Source organism: Pseudophryne corroboree, chromosome 1 (assembly GCF_028390025.1).
Source record: "Pseudophryne corroboree isolate aPseCor3 chromosome 1, aPseCor3.hap2, whole genome shotgun sequence".
Taxonomy (NCBI): domain Eukaryota; kingdom Metazoa; phylum Chordata; class Amphibia; order Anura; family Myobatrachidae; genus Pseudophryne; species Pseudophryne corroboree.
The window spans coordinates 402,020,065-402,038,196 of record NC_086444.1 but is presented as its reverse complement, the minus strand read 5'-3'; the positions used below and the strand labels follow the sequence as shown (position 1 = coordinate 402,038,196).

The following is an 18,132-nucleotide window of genomic DNA, read 5'->3' as shown; positions in this document are numbered from 1 at the left end:
GGTGCAGGGCGCTGGGGGGGGGCGCCCTGAGCAGCAATATAAACACCTTGCCTGGCAAAATCATCACAATATATAGCCCCAGAGGCTATATATGTGATAAATTACCCCTGCCAGAATTCCTGAAAAAAGCGGGAGAAGTCCGTGAAAAAGGGGCGGAGCTATCTCCCTCAGCACACTGGCGCCATTTCTCCCTCACAGCTCCGCTGGAAGGAAGCTCCCTGGCTCTCCCCTGCAGTCTACACTACAGAAGGGTAAAAAAGAGAGGGGGGGCACTAAATTTAGGCGCAATATACATATATAGCAGCTATAAGGGGATATAATTTAGTTAATCCCTGTATTATATAGCGCTCTGGTGTGTGCTGGCATACTCTCTCTCTGTCTCCCCAAAGGGCTTTGTGGGGTCCTGTCTTCTGTCAGAGCATTCCCTGTGTGTGTGCGGTGTGTCGGTACGGCTGTGTCGACATGTTTGATGAGGAGGCTTATGTAAAGGCGGAGCAGATGCCTATAAATGTGTTGTCCCCCCCTGCGGGGCAGACACCTGAGTGGATGGATTTGTGGAAGGGATTACGTGAAAGTGTCGACTCCTTACATAAAAAATTTGACGACATGCCAAATGCGGGACAGCCGGCTTCTCAGCTCGTGCCTGCCCAGACGTCTCAAAGGCCATCAGGGGCTCTAAAACGCCCGCTACCTCAGATGGCAGACACAGATGTCGACACGGATACTGATACCAGTGTCGACGACGAAGAGACTAATGTAATGTCCAGTAGGGCCACTCGTTACATGATTGAGGCAATGAAAAATGTTTTACACATTTCTGATGTGACCCCAGGTACCACAAAAAAGGGTATTATGTTTGGAGAGAAAAAACTACCAGTAGTTTTTCCCCCTTCTGAAGAATTAAATGAAGTGTGTGAAGTAGCGTGGGCTTGCCCAGATAAAAAATTGGTAATTTCTAAAAAGTTACTAATGGCGTACCCTTTCCCGCCAGAGGATAGGTCACGTTGGGAAACACCCCCTAGGGTGGATAAAGCGCTTACACCCTTATCAAAAAAGGTGGCACTACCGTCTCCGGATACGGCCGCCCTAAAGGAACCTGCTGATAGAAAGCAGGAGGCTCTCCTGAAGGCTATATATACACACACTGGTATTATACTGAGACCAGCTATTGCTTCAGCATGGATGTGCAGTGCTGCAGCTGCGTGGTCAGATTCCCTGTCAGAAAATATTGACACCCTAGACAGGGACACTATATTGCTAAACATAGAGCATATTAAAGACGCTGTCTTATACATGAGAGATGCACAGAGGGATATTTGCCGCCTGGCATCTAAAATAAGTGCACTGTCCATTTCTGCCAGGAGAGGGTTATGGACTCGGCAGTGGACAGGTGATGCAGATTCTAAAAGGCACATGGAAGTTTTGCCTTATAAGGGTGAGGAGTTGTTCGGGGATGGTCTTTCAGACCTAGTGTCCACAGCAACGGCTGGGTAGTCAGCATTTCTCTGACGTCCTAGTGGATGCTGGGAACTCCGTAAGGACCATGGGGAATAGCGGCTCCGCAGGAGACTGGGCACAAAAGTAAAAGCTTTCTGACTAGCTGGTGTGCACTGGCTCCTCCCCCTATGACCCTCCTCCAAGCCTCAGTTAGAAGTTAGATTTTTGTGCCCGGCCGAGAAGGGTGCATGCTAGGTAGCTCTCCAGAGCTGCTTAGAGTAAAAGTTTTAAATAGGTTTTTTATTTTCAGTGAGACCTGCTGGCAACAGGCTCACTGCATCGTGGGACTAAGGGGAGAAGAAGCGAACTCACCTGAATGCAGAGTGGATTGGGCTTCTTGGCTACTGGACATTAGCTCCAGAGGGACGATCACAGGTTCAGCCTGGATGGGTCCCGGAGCCGCGCCGCCGGCCCCCTTACAGAGCCAGAAGAGCGAAGAGGTCCGGAAAAATCGGCGGCAGAAGACGTTCCTGTCTTCAATAAGGTAGCGCACAGCACTGCAGCTGTGCGCCATTGCTCTCAGCACACTTCACACTCCGTTCACTGAGGGTGCAGGGCGCTGGGGGGGGAGCGCCCTGAGACGCAATAAAACATGTTTTAAACCTTATATGGCTAAAGAAATGCATCACATATAGCTCCTGGGCTATATGGATGCATTTAACCCCTGCCAGTTTTCCTAAAAAAAGCGGGAGAAAAGGCCGCCGTGAAGGGGGCGGAGCCTATCTCCTCAGCACACAAGCGCCATTTTCCCTCACAGCTCCGCTGGAAGGACGGCTCCCTGTCTCTCCCCTGCAGTCCTGCTACAGAATCAGGGTAAAACAAGAGAGGGGGGGCACTAATTGGCAGAAAATACATATACAGCAGCTATAGAAGGGAGAAACTTATATAAGGTTATCCCTGCATATATATAGCACTCTGGTGTGTGCTGGCAAACTCTCCCTCTGTCTCCCCAAAGGGCTCGTGGGGTCCTGTCCTCTATCAGAGCATTCCCTGTGTGTGTGCTGGGTGTTGGTACGATTGTGTCGACATGTATGAGGAGGAAAATGATGTGGAGGCGGAGCAATTGCCTGTAATAGTGATGTCACCCCCTAGGGAGTCGACACCTGACTGGATGGTAGTATGGAAGGAATTACGTGACAGTGTCAGCACTTTGCAAAAAACTGTTGACGACTTGAGACAGCCGGCAAATCAGTTAGTGCCTGTCCAGGCGTCTCAAACACCATCAGGGGCTCTAAAGCGCCCATTACCTCAGATGGTCGACACAGACCCAGACACGGATACTGACTCCAGTGTCGACGGTGACGAGACAAACGTAATGTCCAGTAGGGCCACACGTTACATGATCACGGCAATGAAGGAGGCTTTGAACATTTCTGATACTACAAGTACCACAAAAAGGGGTATTATGTGGGGTGTGAAAAAACTACCCATAGTTTTTTCCTGAATCAGATGAATTAAATGAGGTGTGTGACAAAGCGTGGGTTTCCCCCGATAAAAAACTGCTGATTTCTAATAAATTATTGGCATTATACCCTTTCCCGCCAGAGGTTAGGGCGCGTTGGGAAACACCCCCTAGGGTAGATAAGGCACTCACACGCTTATCAAAACAAGTGGCGTTACCATCTCCTGATACGGCCGCCCTCAAGGAACCAGCTGATAGAAAGCTGGAAAATATCCTAAAAGGTATATACACACATACTGGTGTTATACTACGACCAGCAATCGCCTCAGCCAGGATGTGCAGCGCTGGAGTGGCTTGGTCGGATTCCCTGACTGAAAATATTGATACCCTGGATAGGGACAGTATATTATTGACTATAGAGCATTTAAAGGATGCATTACTATATATGCGAGATGCACAGAGGGATATTTGCACCCTGGCATCAAGAGTAAGTGCGTTGTCCATTTCTGCCAGAAGAAGTTTATGGACACGACAGTGGTCAGGTGATGCGGATTCCAAACGGCATATGGAAGTTTTGCCGTATAAAGGGGAGGAGTTATTTGGGGTCGGTCTGTCAGACCTGGTGGCCACGGCGACGGCTAGGAAATCCACCTTTTTACCCCAGGTCACCTCTCAGCAGAAAAAGACACCGTCTTTTCAAACTCCGTCCTTTCGTCCCCATAAGGGCAAGCGGGCAAAAGGCCACTCATTTCTGCCCCGGGGCAGAGGAAGGGGAAAAAGACTGCAACAGGCAGCCTCTTCCCAGGATCAGAAGCCCTCCCCCGCTTCTGCCAAGTCCTCAGCATGACGCTGGGGCTTTACAAGCGGACTCAGGCACGGTGGGGGCCCGTCTCAAAAATTTCAACGCGCAGTGGGCTCACTCGCAAGTGGACCCCTGGATCCTGCAGGTAGTATCGCAGGGGTACAAATTGGAATTCGAGACGTCTCCCCCTCGCCGGTTCCTGAAGTCTGCTCTACCAACGTCTCCCTCCGACAGGGAGGCAGTATTGGAAGCTATTCACAAGCTGTATTCCCAGCAGGTGATAATCAAGGTACCCCTCCTACAACAGGGAAAGGGGTATTATTCCACGCTGTTTGTGGTACCGAAGCCGGACGGCTCGGTGAGACCGATTTTAAATCTGAAATCATTGAACACTTACATAAAAAGGTTCAAATTCAAGATGGAATCACTCAGAGCAGTGATAGCGAACCTGGAAGAAGGGGACTATATGGTGTCTCTGGACATCAAAGATGCCTATCTCCATGTCCCAATCTACCCTTCTCACCAAGGGTACCTCAGGTTTGTGGTACAGAACTGTCATTATCAGTTTCAGACGCTGCCGTTTGGATAGTCCACGGCACCACGGGTCTTTACCAAGGTAATGGCCGAAATGATGATTCTTCTTCGAAGAAAAGGCGTCTTAATTATCCCTTACTTGGACGATCTCCTGATAAGGGCAAGATCCAGGGAACAGTTAGAGGTCGGAGTAGCACTATCTCAGGTGGTGCTACGTCAGCACGGGTGGATTCTCAATATTCCAAAATCGCAGCTGATTCCAACAACACGTCTACTGTTCCTAGGGATGATTCTGGACACAGTCCAGAAAAAGGTGTTTCTCCCGGAGGAGAAGGCCAGGGAGTTATCCGAGCTAGTCAGGAACCTCCTGAAACCAGGACAAGTGTCAGTGCATCAATGCACAAGAGTCCTGGGAAAGATAGTGGCTTCTTACGAAGCAATTCCATTCGGAAGATTCCATGCAAGGACTTTTCAGTGGGATCTGCTGGACAAATGGTCCGGATCGCATCTTCAGATGCATCAGCGGATAACCCTATCTCCAAGGACAAGGGTGTCTCTCCTGTGGTGGTTGCAGAGTGCTCATCTTCTAGAGGGCCGCAGATTCGGCATTCAGGACTGGATTCTGGTGACCACGGATGCCAGCCTGAGAGGCTGGGGAGCAGTCACACAGGGAAGAAATTTCCAGGGCTTGTGGTCAAGCATGGAAACGTCTCTTCACATAAATATCCTGGAACTAAGGGCAATTTACAATGCCCTAAGCCAAGCAAGGCCTCTGCTTCTGGGTCAGTCGGTATTGATCCAATCGGACAACATCACGGCAGTCGCCCACGTAAACAGACAGGGCGGCACAAGAAGCAGGAGGGCAATGGCAGAAGCTGCAAGGATTCTTCGCTGGGCGGAAAATCATGTGATAGCACTGTCAGCAGTGTTCATTCCGGGAGTGGACAACTGGGAAGCAGACTTCCTCAGCAGACACGACCTCCACCCGGGAGAGTGGGGACTTCATCCAGAAGTCTTCCACATGATTGTAAACCGTTGGGAATAACCAAAGGTGGACATGATGGCGTCCCGCCTCAACAAAAAACTAGACAGGTATTGCGCCAGGTCAAGGGACCCTCAGGCAATAGCTGTGGACGCACTGGTAACACCGTGGGTGTACCAGTCAGTGTATGTGTTCCCTCCTCTGCCTCTCATACCCAAGGTATTGAGAATTATAAGACGGAGAGGAGTAAGAACTATACTCGTGGCTCCGGATTGGCCAAGAAGGACTTGGTACCCGGAACTTCAAGAGATGCTCACGGAGGACCCGTGGCCTCTACCTCTAAGGAAGGACCTGCTCCAGCAGGGACCTTGTCTGTTCCAAGACTTACCGCGGCTGCGTTTGACGGCATGGAGGTTGAACGCCGGATCCTGAAGGAAAAAGGCATTCCAGATGAAGTCATCCCTACCCTGGTCAAGGCAAGGAAGGATGTAACCGCAAAACATTATCACCGCATTTGGCGAAAATATGTTGCGTGGTGTGAGGCCAAGAAGGCCCCTACAGAGGAATTTCAACTGGGTCGTTTCCTGCATTTCCTGCAAACAGGACTATCTATGGGCCTAAAATTAGGGTCCATTAAGGTTCAAATTTCGGCCCTGTCGATATTCTTCCAAAAAGAACTGGCTTCAGTGCCTGAAGTTCAGACGTTTGTCAAAGGGGTACTGCATATACAGCCTCCTTTTGTGCCTCCAGTGGCACCTTGGGATCTCAATGTAGTGTTGAGTCTCCTAAAATCACATTGGTTTGAACCACTCACCACTGTGGAATTGAAATATCTCACATGGAAAGTGGTCATGCTGTTAGCCCTGGCTTCAGCCAGGCGTGTCTCAGAATTGGCGGCTTTGTCGTATAAAAGCCCTTACCTAATTTTTCATTCAGACAGGGCAGAACTGAGGACTCGCCCTCAATTTCTCCCTAAGGTGGTTTCAGCATTTCACATGAACCAGCCTATTGTGGTGCCTGCGGCTACTAGGGACTTGGAGGACTCCAAGTTGCTGGACGTAGTCAGGGCCCTGAAAATATATGTTTCCAGGACGGCTGGAGTCAGAAAATCTGACTCGCTGTTTATCCTGTATGCACCCAACAAGCTGGGTGCTCCTGCTTCTAAGCAGACGATTGCTCGTTGGATTTGTAGTACAATTCAGCTTGCACATTCTGTGGCAAGCCTGCCACAGCCAAAATCTGTAAAAGCCCATTCCACAAGGAAAGTGGGCTCATCTTGGGCGGCTGCCCGAGGGGTCTCGGCTTTACAACTTTGCCGAGCAGCTACTTGGTCAGGGGCAAACACGTTTGCTAAATTCTACAAATTTGATACCCTGGCTGAGGAGGACCTGGAGTTCTCTCATTCGGTGCTGCAGAGTCATCCGCACTCTCCCGCCCGTTTGGGAGCTTTGGTATAATCCCCATGGTCCTTACGGAGTTCCCAGCATCCACTAGGACGTCGGAGAAAATAAGAATTTACTTACCGATAATTCTATTTCTCATAGTCCGTAGTGGATGCTGGGCGCCCATCCCAAGTGCGGATTGTCTGCAATACTTGTATATAGTTATTGTTACAAAAATCGGGTTGTTTATTGTTGTGAGCCATCTTTTCAGAGGCTCCTACGTTTATCATACTGTTAACTGGGTTCAGATCACAAGTTGTACGGTGTGATTGGTGTGGCTGGTATGAGTCTTACCCGGGATTCAAGATCCTTCCTTATTATGTACGCTCATCCGGGCACAGTATCCTAACTGAGGCTTGGAGGAGGGTCATAGGGGGAGGAGCCAGTGCACACCAGCTAGTCAGAAAGCTTTTACTTTTGTGCCCAGTCTCCTGCGGAGCCGCTATTCCCCATGGTCCTTACGGAGTTCCCAGCATCCACTACGGACTATGAGAAATAGAATTATCGGTAAGTAAATTCTTATTTTTTACCACATGTCCCCTCACAACCAAAGAAAGCACCAGGTACAGTCCTTTCGTCCCCAAAAGAGCAGGCGGGGTAGAGGCGCGTCCTTTCTGCCCAGAGGCAGAGGTAGGGGAAAAAAGCTGCAGCATACAGCCAGTTCCCAGGAACAAAAGTCATCCCCCGCTTCTTCTTCTAAGTCCGCCGCATGACGCTGGGGCTCAACAGGCGGAGCCAGGTACGGTGGGGGGCCCGTCTCAAAAACTTCAGCAATCAGTGGGCTCGCTCACAAGTAGATCCCTGGATCCTTCAAGTGGTATCTCAGGGGTACAGGCTGGAATTCGAGACATTTCCCCCCCGCCGTTTCCACAAATCTGCCTTGCCAGCAACTCCATCAGGCAGGGAGGCTGTGATAGAGGCAATTCACAAGCTGTATTCCCAGCAGGTGATAGTCAAGGTGCCCCTACTTCAACAAGGACGGGGTTACTATTCCACAATGTTTGTGGTACCGAAACCGGACGGTTCGGAGAGACCCATTTTAAATTTGAAATCCTTGAACACATATATAAAAAAATTCAAGTTCAAGATGGAATCGCTCAGGGTGGTTATTGCAAGCCTGGAAGAGGGGGATTACATGGTATCACTGGACATCAAGGATGCTTACCTGCATGTCCCCATTTACCATCCTCACCAGGAGTACCTCAGATTTGTGGTACAGGATTGTCATTACCAATTCCAGACGTTGCCGTTCGGCCTGTCCACGGCACCGAGGGTATTTACCAAGGTAATGGCCGAAATGATGATACTCCTTCGAAAAAAGGGAGTTTTAATTATCCCATATTTGGACGATCTCCTGATAAAGGCGAGGTCCAGGGAGCAGTTGTTGGTCGGCGTAGCACTATCTCAGAAGGTGCTACACCAGCACGGTTGGATTCTAAATATTCCAAAGTCACAGCTGGTTCCTGCGACACGTCTACTGTTCCTGGGGATGATTCTGGACACAGTCCAGAAAAAAGTGTTTCTCCCAGAGGAGAAAGCCAAGGAGCTGTAATCTCTAGTCGGAGGCCTCCTGAAACCAAAATAGGTGTCGGTGCATCACTGCACGCGAGTCCTGGGAAAGATGGTAGCTTCCTACGAAGCAATTCCATTCGGCAGGTTCCATGCAAGAACTTTTCAGTGGGACCTGTTGGACAAGTGGTCCGGATCGCATCTTCAGATGCATCGGTTGATACCCTGGTCCTTGGAGATAGGGTTATCTCTACTGTGGTGGCTGCAAAGTGCTCATCTTCAAGAGGGCCGCAGATTCGGCATACAGGACTGGGTCCTGGTGACCACGGATGCCAGCCTTCGAGGCTGGAGGGCAGTCACACAGGGAAGAAACTTCCAAGGACTTTGGTCAAGTCAGGAGACTTCCCTTCACATAAATGTTCTGGAACTGAGGGCCATTTACAATGCCCTAAGTCAGGCAAAACCCCTGCTTCAAAACCAGCCGGTTCTGATCCAGTCAGACAACATCACGGCAGTCGCCCATGTAAACCGACAGGGCGGCACAAGAAGCAGGACGGCGATGGCAGAAGCCACAAGGATTCTCCGATGGGCGGAAAGTCACGTATTAGCACTGTCAGCAGTGTTCATTCCGGGAGTGGACAACTGGGAAGCAGACTTCCTCAGCAGGCACGACCTCCACCCGGGAGAGTGGGGACTTCATCCAGAAGTCTTCCAACTGATTGTAAACCGTTGGGAAAGGCCACAGGTGGACATGATGGCGTCCCACCTAAACAAAAAGCTAGAAAAATATTGCGCCAGGTCAAGGGACCCTCAGGCGATAGCTGTGGACGCTCTAGTGACACCGTGGGTGTACCGGTCGGTTTATGTGTTCCCCCCTCTTCCTCTCATACCCAAGGTACTGAGGATAATAAGGAAAAGAGGAGTAAGAACTATGCTCATTGTTCCGGATTGGCCAAGAAGAGCTTGGTACCCGGAACTTCAAGAATTGATCTCAGAGGACCCATGGCCTCTGCCGCTCAGACAGGACCTGCTGCAGCAGGGGCCCTGTCTGTTCCAAGACTTACCGCGGCTGCGTTTGACGGCATGGCGGTTGAACACCGGATCCTAAAAGAAAAAGGTATTCCGGAGGAAGTCATTCCTACGCTCATTAAAGCTAGAAAAGATGTAACCGTACAACATTATCACCGCATATGGCGAAAATATGTTGCGTGGTGTGAAGCCAGGAAGGCCCCAGTGGAGGAATTTCAGCTGGGTCGATTTCTGCACTTCCTACAGTCAGGGGTGACTATGGGCCTAAAACTGGGTTCCATTAAGGTCCAGATTTCGGCTCTGTCGATTTTCTTCCAAAAAGAACTGGCTTCACTATCTTAAGTTCAGACATTTGTTAAGGGAGTGCTGCATATTCAGCCTCCTTTTGTGCCTCCAGTGGCACCGTGGGACCTCAACGTGGTGTTGGGTTTCCTGAAGTCACATTGGTTTGAGCCACTTAAAACCGTGGATTTAAAATATCTCACGTGGAAAGTGGTCATGCTTTTGGCCTTGGCTTCGGCTAGGCGAGTGTCAGAATTGGCGGCTTTGTCATGTAAAAACCCTATTTGATTTTCCATATGGATAGGGCAGAATTGAGGACTCGGTTTCTCTCTAAGGTGGTATCAGCTTTTCACGTGAACCAGCCTATTGTGGTGCCTGCGGCTACTAGGGACTTGGAGGACTCCAAGTTACTGGACGTAGTCAGGGCCTTGAAAATTTATGTTTCCAGGACGGCTGGAGTCAGGAAATCTGACTCGCTGTTTATCCTGTATGCACCCAACAAGCTGGGTGCTCCTGCTTCTAAGCAGACTATTGCTCGTTGGATTTGTTGCACAATTCAGCTTGCGCATTCTGTGGCAGGCCTGCCACAGCCAAAATCTGTAAAAGCCCATTCCACGAGGAAAGTGGGCTCATCTTGGGCGGCTGCCCGAGGGGTCTCGGCATTACAACTTTGCCGAGCAGCTACGTGGTCGGGGGAGAACACGTTTGCAAAATTCTACAAATTTGATACCCTGGCTGAGGAGGACCTGGAGTTCTCTCATTCGGTGCTGCAGAGTCATCCGCACTCTCCCGCCCGTTTGGGAGCTTTGGTATAATCCCCATGGTCCTTACGGAGTCCCCAGCATCCACTAGGACGTCAGAGAAAATAAGATTTTACTTACCGATAATTCTATTTCTCGTAGTCCGTAGTGGATGCTGGGCGCCCGTCCCAAGTGCGGACTGTCTGCAATACTTGTATATAGTTATTGTTAACTAAAGGGTTATTGTTGAGCCATCTGTTGAGAGGCTCTGTTATGTTCATACTGTTAACTGGGTATAATATCACGAGTTATACGGTGTGATTGGTGTGGCTGGTATGAGTCTTACCCGGGATTCAAAATCCTTCCTTATTGTGTCAGCTCTTCCGGGCACAGTATCCTAACTGAGGTCTGGAGGAGGGTCATAGTGGGAGGAGCCAGTGCACACCAGTTAGTCCTAAAGCTTTCTTAGTTGTGCCCAGTCTCCTGCGGAGCCGCTATTCCCCATGGTCCTTACGGAGTCCCAGCATCCACTACGGACTACGAGAAATAGATTTACCGGTGAGTAAAATCTTATTTTTCTCTACGTCTCTTGAAATGTTGAGTTTGCCTTCTGGCGTATGTGTAAGATGTGGAGTCTGCCGGCACACACGGTACCTCTTTGTTCGATGTTTCACCCTGTGACAGGGCTTCCTCAGGAACGAGTAGGGAAAACCAGCCATTATGGAGATATTCATGGGTTCTTAGTGCAATCAACAGAAGTTCTGCAATTATCATCCATACAAGCAATTGAGTCACAGTATAGCAATATTCTAAATATTGACATCAAGGTGGTACTGGGTGTTTCTCAGGCAGCAGGAGGAATGTGCTTGGAGCACCTGCGGCTCTATTTGGTGTGGTTCCTGTCAAGGTGGTAGCTTATAACACAAAAACGCACTTTGCAAAAGATTTTGCACAGCTTTATCAAATCCTCGTCTTTGTTGTGAGATTACCGTACCAAATGCATGTCACAGAATTCAAAGTACTGATGTTTTCATTGCAGCCAGTCCATATAGCAGTTATGCAGAGGACTATTTATACTGCTACCTCCATGAGTATTGCTTCATTCAGCATTTGTACCAAGAAAGAAAACGTGAGGCAAGATGGCGCCACTTGTCACTTCTAGAGACACATAATAAAATGCTTACACAATAAAAATTCCCACAATGGGAAAAACTGCAAGTGAATCACAGTTTACCTTCCATAAACTGTTGCATGGACATCAGGAAAGAGGAAACAGCCGCCAGCAGCATGGGATTATAGTCACAACAAGTCCCGGTTTACTCAAGGTGTCTCCACGCTGTTAGATCCGTTCTCCAGGTCTCCAGTCAGTCCAGGATAAAAGGTCCCCAGCTTAAGCGCTTTCGGATAGTGTATCCTTCTTCAGAAGCGTAGGGGACAAACGCGATAAGCTGCTTTAAATAGTGTCTTAATCTCAAAGACAAGCCGCAGCTGTGGATGGAAGCCCTCCCTCGGAGCGGGTCCGTAACGCAAGGAGTGACGTCTGTGTTCCATCGGGCGGAAGTCCGCATTTGTGCCAGGCCAGGAGGTCATGGTAAGCCCAACAAGTTCTTAGAATTTAAAAGTGTGTGTTTGTATACATGGGCAGACTAGATGGGCGAAGAGGTTCTTATCTGTCATCAAATTCTGAGTTCCTTACTTGGGAGCAATGGAGAGCCAGGCTTTTCTGCCATCTATAGATCTCAGAAACTTATCTGCATGTGCCCATACATGTGAAACATGAGATTTTCACCACCTTTTTATCAATCTTTACAGTTTACGTTTCTTCTCTTCATCCTATCTTAATCACCCATTACTTCTACATAGGTGTTGATAATGATGATCGCATTACTGAGAAATAAAAAAATAAAAATAAATCTCCTTTTGTCCTATAAATTATATATTAATGCAGCTACAGCAAGCTAAAATGCCCCAGAGTGATGGCCAAAGTCACTCCTGTCTTATAGCAAAAAGGGCGGATAAGAAACAAAGACCTGATTTAATCTCAAAGCATTTTTGGGATTGATATTAGATACGGCTGTAGTGAAAGCATTTTTTTGTTCCCAGAAAAGATACTAAAACTAAAATTAGGTATTTCACTGAAAGAGCAGAGTCGGCTTTAGTAAAGGACTGTGAGAGTGTTTGGTGTCATGGCAGCTGCAGTAGAGGTGATCCCATTTGCAGTAATGCTTGTCATGTTGCTGGAAAAGGAGCAACCACATCACTTGTTGTGTGAGCAATCAAAACAGGCAGGATCTAAGGTGGGTGTTTACAGATATGTTATACATCCCCCAGTCTGGTAACTATCACAGTTAATGCCAGCAAGCAAGGTTGAGGACCTGTGCTTTGGTCATCAGAGGTCCCAAGGATACTGGCACAAATATCTAGGCAGATTACCTTTGAATATCCTAAAAATAGGGCTGAAAAAGCCTGAATACAGTTCAAAAGCCTGATATCAGGGAGTAATGTCTTAACCTAATGGGACAATCAATTAGTGCTTTCTTTACAGTGCACCAACCATCAAGGAGGCAAGTAGAGCTGGGTAATGATGGATGACGTGAGACCGCTTGTGAAGTGGGAAATCTAGTAGTACTGAAGGCGATACACATATAAAGGTCACAAAAATTGCATCCTGGAGAAAGGAGTTTAATGGCACAAGCCTTCATACAAATAATTCGGATGTGGGGTACACCACAGATTGGATGGCATGAACAAGAATGCAAAAGTGAAACACTTTTTATATATTTCCAAGGCATGCGCCCGCATCTTTTTCTCAATAATTCCGGTTGAACATGAATTAGGCCCTAAAGATGTATTGTAAAGTTTGAAATGTTTATATAGATTGTAAGCTCCACTGGGGCAGAGACTGATGTGAATGGCCAAATATTCTCTCTAATGCACTGCGAAATATGTGTGCACTGTATAAATAACGAATAATAAATATGTGTGCACTGTATAAATAACGAATAATAAATAATACCTGATGCAAACATATGTGTGCACTGTATAAATAACGAATAATAAATATGTGTGCACTGTATAAATAACGAATAATAAATAATACCTGATGCAAACATAGAGGTGTTAAAAAAACAAACAAAAAAACCCAAGCAACTATATAATTTAATAATACTATATGTAGAAAGAGCATGATTTGTCACTACCAAGAGAGTGTTTCCACTTCCCCTGAGTCCAATGAGCATTGCACCACTCCAACCAACATTTGGCATTGCACATGCTGATATGAGTCTTCTGTACATCTACTCAGCCACAGAACTGCAAACGTTTCTTGTACGGAGGATGCTTTGAGAGGCAGATGGAAACTTGGCAGTAAGATTTGCAACCAAGTACAAGTGGTTTTTCCACACCACAGCACTCAGAGGCCCCTCTCTCTACAGTATGTGGTGTTAATGTGCATTCATGCATGGTTCATAGTGTAGCCATCTGTGGACTCTTATCAAGATAATATTGTAAGATACAGGGCATCAGTTCAAGGAAAACTATTAAGCATTCCACTTCATGCAGTTGGTTCTCAAGTTGCAATCAATTAGGGGATATTTTGGATAATATGGAACTCGCTATTTAGAAAGAGAACTGGGACACGCTGGAATTGACATCTCTTCAGTAAGTATAATAGTGCATATATGAAACGGCATAGCTAAGTGGATCACACCTAACTGCTGTATTCTGCGTTTTAACTGCAAATGACTGGTATTGTGCATTGCAAGCTACCTCCATGGAATGTTATCACCATTTGTCTCCTGCCTAGTAAATCTTCTCATGTGAAGAGGGTGGAATACCCATGGACAGCCATAGATTGCATTGGGATTTTTCCCATTGTTAGTCATGCATTGCAAAAGAAAAAGCCACTCATTTGTTATAGTGATAAACTCTCTATTACTACCCTTATATTGCAGAAAGATGTACCATGTCTATTTTTATTGTTTTAAACCCTTTGCTATAGATTCAAAACACCAAGGGGGAAATTCAATTGCCCGCAGTAATTTACTGCTGACTAATTGATCCCCCAGGGCTATCCAGACCCAAAGTCAGCCCAATGACGTCATTTATCAGGGATTGTTTTTTCAGGACCTCAGGAAAAAAAAAACGCTGATATTTAGCCTGATTTTGCAATCGCGGCAACCAAAACACATGGATACGTGAACTTATCACAGATTCTGTGTGTTTTCATCCAAAAACAGGTAATTTTTCGGGAGCTTAAAACTGGCCCTAATTGGATTGAATGAGAAAAAAATTTCCGGTAAAGTCCCATTTTCTAGTACCTGAAAAATTATCAGGGCTAATAAAATTACCCCCAAATGGAAAGATATTCCAATACTTATTAGGCAGATTTGTGGAAAACTCTAGAGGCAGACGATGTTGGGAGAAATTGGGGCCATCAGGGCTTAGCGTTTTATTAATTTACTATCTCTCGTATCCTATATAATAAAAGGCTAACACTGCTCCTCACCTCTATGGGGGGGCATCCAAGTGTTTTGCGTGCCGGCGCCACTAAATGACGCCCGACTGAGCAATTCAAGTGTTGCTTTGTTTGGGCGTGCACAGCCACCGGCGCTGTTATGTTCCGTCATTATGACAGACTGGTAACTAGTCAGCTTGTAATAACTTGTACTGATGGCACCTGTTTCCTAGTAGGGTTATAACCATACTTTAGTTTAGAGATTGATTAGCAACGGCTGATGTAGTAAATATTTGTTGAACCTTTTCTAAAGAAACTGTGGACTAGAGTATATGAGATGATCTAGTGTCCTGAGAAGGACTGAAGAGTAAAACAATCCCTCTGAACATAACCCTGAACTGTTTCTTTATAGTAACTGCACACCATTGTCATAGTATGGAATCTTGTGGATTGTTTCATGAAAAGCAGATACCATGATTGTAAAAATGAAATTATTATTTTAATAGCATGTGAACATTTTTAAATGATGTACAGTTTGTATATTGTGTTAATAACTTTTGTTGTTCCCACAGAAATCCCTTTATTTCATGTTTTGAATGCAAGAATTACATTTGGGAATGTGAACACTTGCACCAGGGCAGAGGAGGCTACTACGCCCCCCACCACTCCAAAAGGGACACCGGATGAGGGTGAGTATTCACGGATTGGTTTTACTAACCATTTATTTAATTTACAGTAAAGCACCTACAGATTTATTGTCCGATCTGGCTGGTTGGAATGAAAACCTGGTAATGGATGAGAGCAAGTGACAATTGGGCACTGGATGGGATGTATGTACCACATAACTGCTCAGACCTTCAGTTGCATAGACTGCATGTGTGTATTCCAATGAGCACACATCTGTGAAATAGCAGCTCCACCTTTTTGTGAGTGACAGCAATCTTACTCTGTGAGAGTGCTGAATCTGCAGTTACCCACAGGGTGTGATGGCATACCACAGGCCTGGCCAACCTGTGGCTCTCCAGCTGTTGTAAAACTACAAGTCCCATCATGCTTTGCCACAGTTTTGCTATTAGGGAAGCTAAAACTGTGGCAGGGCTTGCTGGGACGTGTAGTTTTACAACATCTGGAGAGCCACAGGTTGGCCAGGCCTGACATACCATATCTGCATTGCGTAAGGAACACGTCCAAAAGGGGTCAACCTTAATGATCGGCATTTCATAACTTTTTGGAGTTTGAGTGGAAGAGTTACAACAGGTTTCTGAAATTTTGACTCATGTCTAAGAAGTCTTAATGAGACATGTGAAACCATAAGGTTTTTTTCTGTCAGCCACTAGGGGACACTGGCACAACTTCAAGACCTTGGGGTGATGATGGTGGCTTACAGGGAGCTGGCACTTTAAATTATCTAAGAAGTGAAGCAGGCTCCTCCCCTTCTATCCCCCATCATCTCTCAGTTTTGAATTTGTGCTGAGGCAGCCGGTCACTGCTGACTGAGCTCCTGCTCAGTTATCTTGTATTATTTTATTTTATTTCTTATTTTCTCTAACGTCCTAGAGGATGCTGGGACTCCGTAAGGACCATGGGGATAGACGGGCTCCGCAGGAGACATGGGCACTTTAAGAAAGACTTTGGATCTGGGTGTGCACTGGCTCCTCCCTCTATGCCCCTCCTCCAGACCCCAGTTTGATACTGTGCCCAGTGGAGACTGGGTGCTTTCAGGGAGCTCTCCTGAGTTTCCTGTAAAAGAAAGTATTTTAGTTAGGTTTTTTATTTTCAGGGAGCCTGCTGGCAATAGACTCCCTGTATCGAGGGACTGAGGAGAGAGAAACAGACCCACTTCTCGGAGTTTCAGGGCTACTGGACACCATTAGCTACAGAGGGATCGGTACGCAGGTCTCACCCTCGCCGTCCGTCCCAGAGCTGCGCCGCCGTCCTCCTCGCAGAGCCGGAAGAGAGAAGCCGGATGAGTATGTGAGGAAAAGACTTCAGAGGCGGCAGAAGACATCTTGATCTTCATAGAGGTAACTCACAGCAGTGAAGCTGTGCGCCATTGCTCCCATTCACCTCACACACTTCGGTCATTGTAAGGGTGCAGGGCGCAGGAAGGGGGGCGCCCTGGGCAGCAATAAACACCTCCTGTGGCAAATACACATATATACATGTACAGCTGGGCACTGTACATGTATAAAAAGAGCCCCCGCCATGTTATTAGGAAAGTTGAGCGGGACAGAAGCAACGGGGCTTCTCCCTCAGCACTCACCAGCGCCATTTTTTCTCCACAGCACCGCTGAGAGGAAGCTCCCCGGACTCTCCCCTGCTTGACACACGGTGAAAGAGGGTTTTAAAGTAGAGGGGGGGCACATAATTGGCGCATATACATGCTGCAAAAGCACTACTGGGTAAACATTCTGTGTTTTTTCCTGGGTCATATAGCGCTGGGGTGTGTGCTGGCATACTCTGTCTCTCCAAAGGGCCTGGTGGGGAACCTGTCTTCAGAAAAGAGCTTCCCTGTGTGTGTGTGTGTGTGTGTGTGTGGTGTGTCGGTACGCGTGTGTCGACATGTCTGAGGTTGAAGGCTCACCTAAGGAGGAGGGGGAGTGTATGAATATTAGGTCTCTGTCGGCAGCGCCGACACCTGACTGGATGGATATGTGTAATGTTTTAAGTGCTAATGTTAATTTATTGCACAAAAGATTAGACAAAGCTGAAGCTAGGGTACAGCCAGGGAGTCAACCCATGTCTGTCCCAATGTCGCCGGGACCTTCGGGGTCTCAGAAGCGCCCACTATCCCAAATAGTTGACACAGTTACCGACACGGATTCAGACTCCAGTGTCGACTACGATGATGCAAAATTGCAGCCAAGGGTGGCTAAATGTATTCGATATATGATTATCGCAATTAAAGATGTTTTGCATATCACTGAGGAACCCCCTGTCCCTGACACGAGGGTACACATGTATAAGCGAAAGAAACCTGAGGTCACCTTTCCCTCTTCACATGAGCTGAAGGAATTATGCGAAAAAGCGTGGTAAATTCCAGACAAAAAAACTGCAGATTCCCAAAAGGATTCTAATAGCGTATCCTTTCCCGTCACAGGACAGAATACGGTGGTAATCCTCCCCTAGGGTAGACAAAGCTTTGACACGCTTATCAAAAAAGATAGCGCTCCCATCCCAAGATACGGCTACCCTCAAGGATCCTGCTGACCGCAAGCAGGAGGTTACCTTGAAGTCCATTTACACACATTCTGGTACGTTACTCAGACCGGCAATTGCGTCGGCCTGGGTTTGTAGTGCTGTAGCAGCATGGACAGATTCTTTATCAGCGGATATTGAGACCCTTGATAAGGATTCCATTTTAATGACCCTAGGGCATATAAAAGATGCTGTCTTATATATGAGGGATACTCAAAGAGACATTAGTTTACTGGGTTCCAGAATAAACGCTATGTCC

At 47.2% G+C, this 18,132-nt stretch overlaps 1 protein-coding gene across 2 annotated transcripts in view; it reads left to right on the top strand.

The window, feature by feature from the left end:
* Positions 1 to 18,132, top strand: part of ANKRD13A (ankyrin repeat domain 13A) — a 227,682-nt gene that overhangs the window by 184,441 nt on the left and 25,109 nt on the right. For both annotated transcript variants that reach the window (XM_063913226.1, XM_063913225.1), the window contains one exon: positions 15,248 to 15,364. In XM_063913226.1, the coding sequence (XP_063769296.1) occupies positions 15,248 to 15,364 (117 nt within the window). The remainder of the gene's footprint in view (positions 1 to 15,247; positions 15,365 to 18,132) is intronic.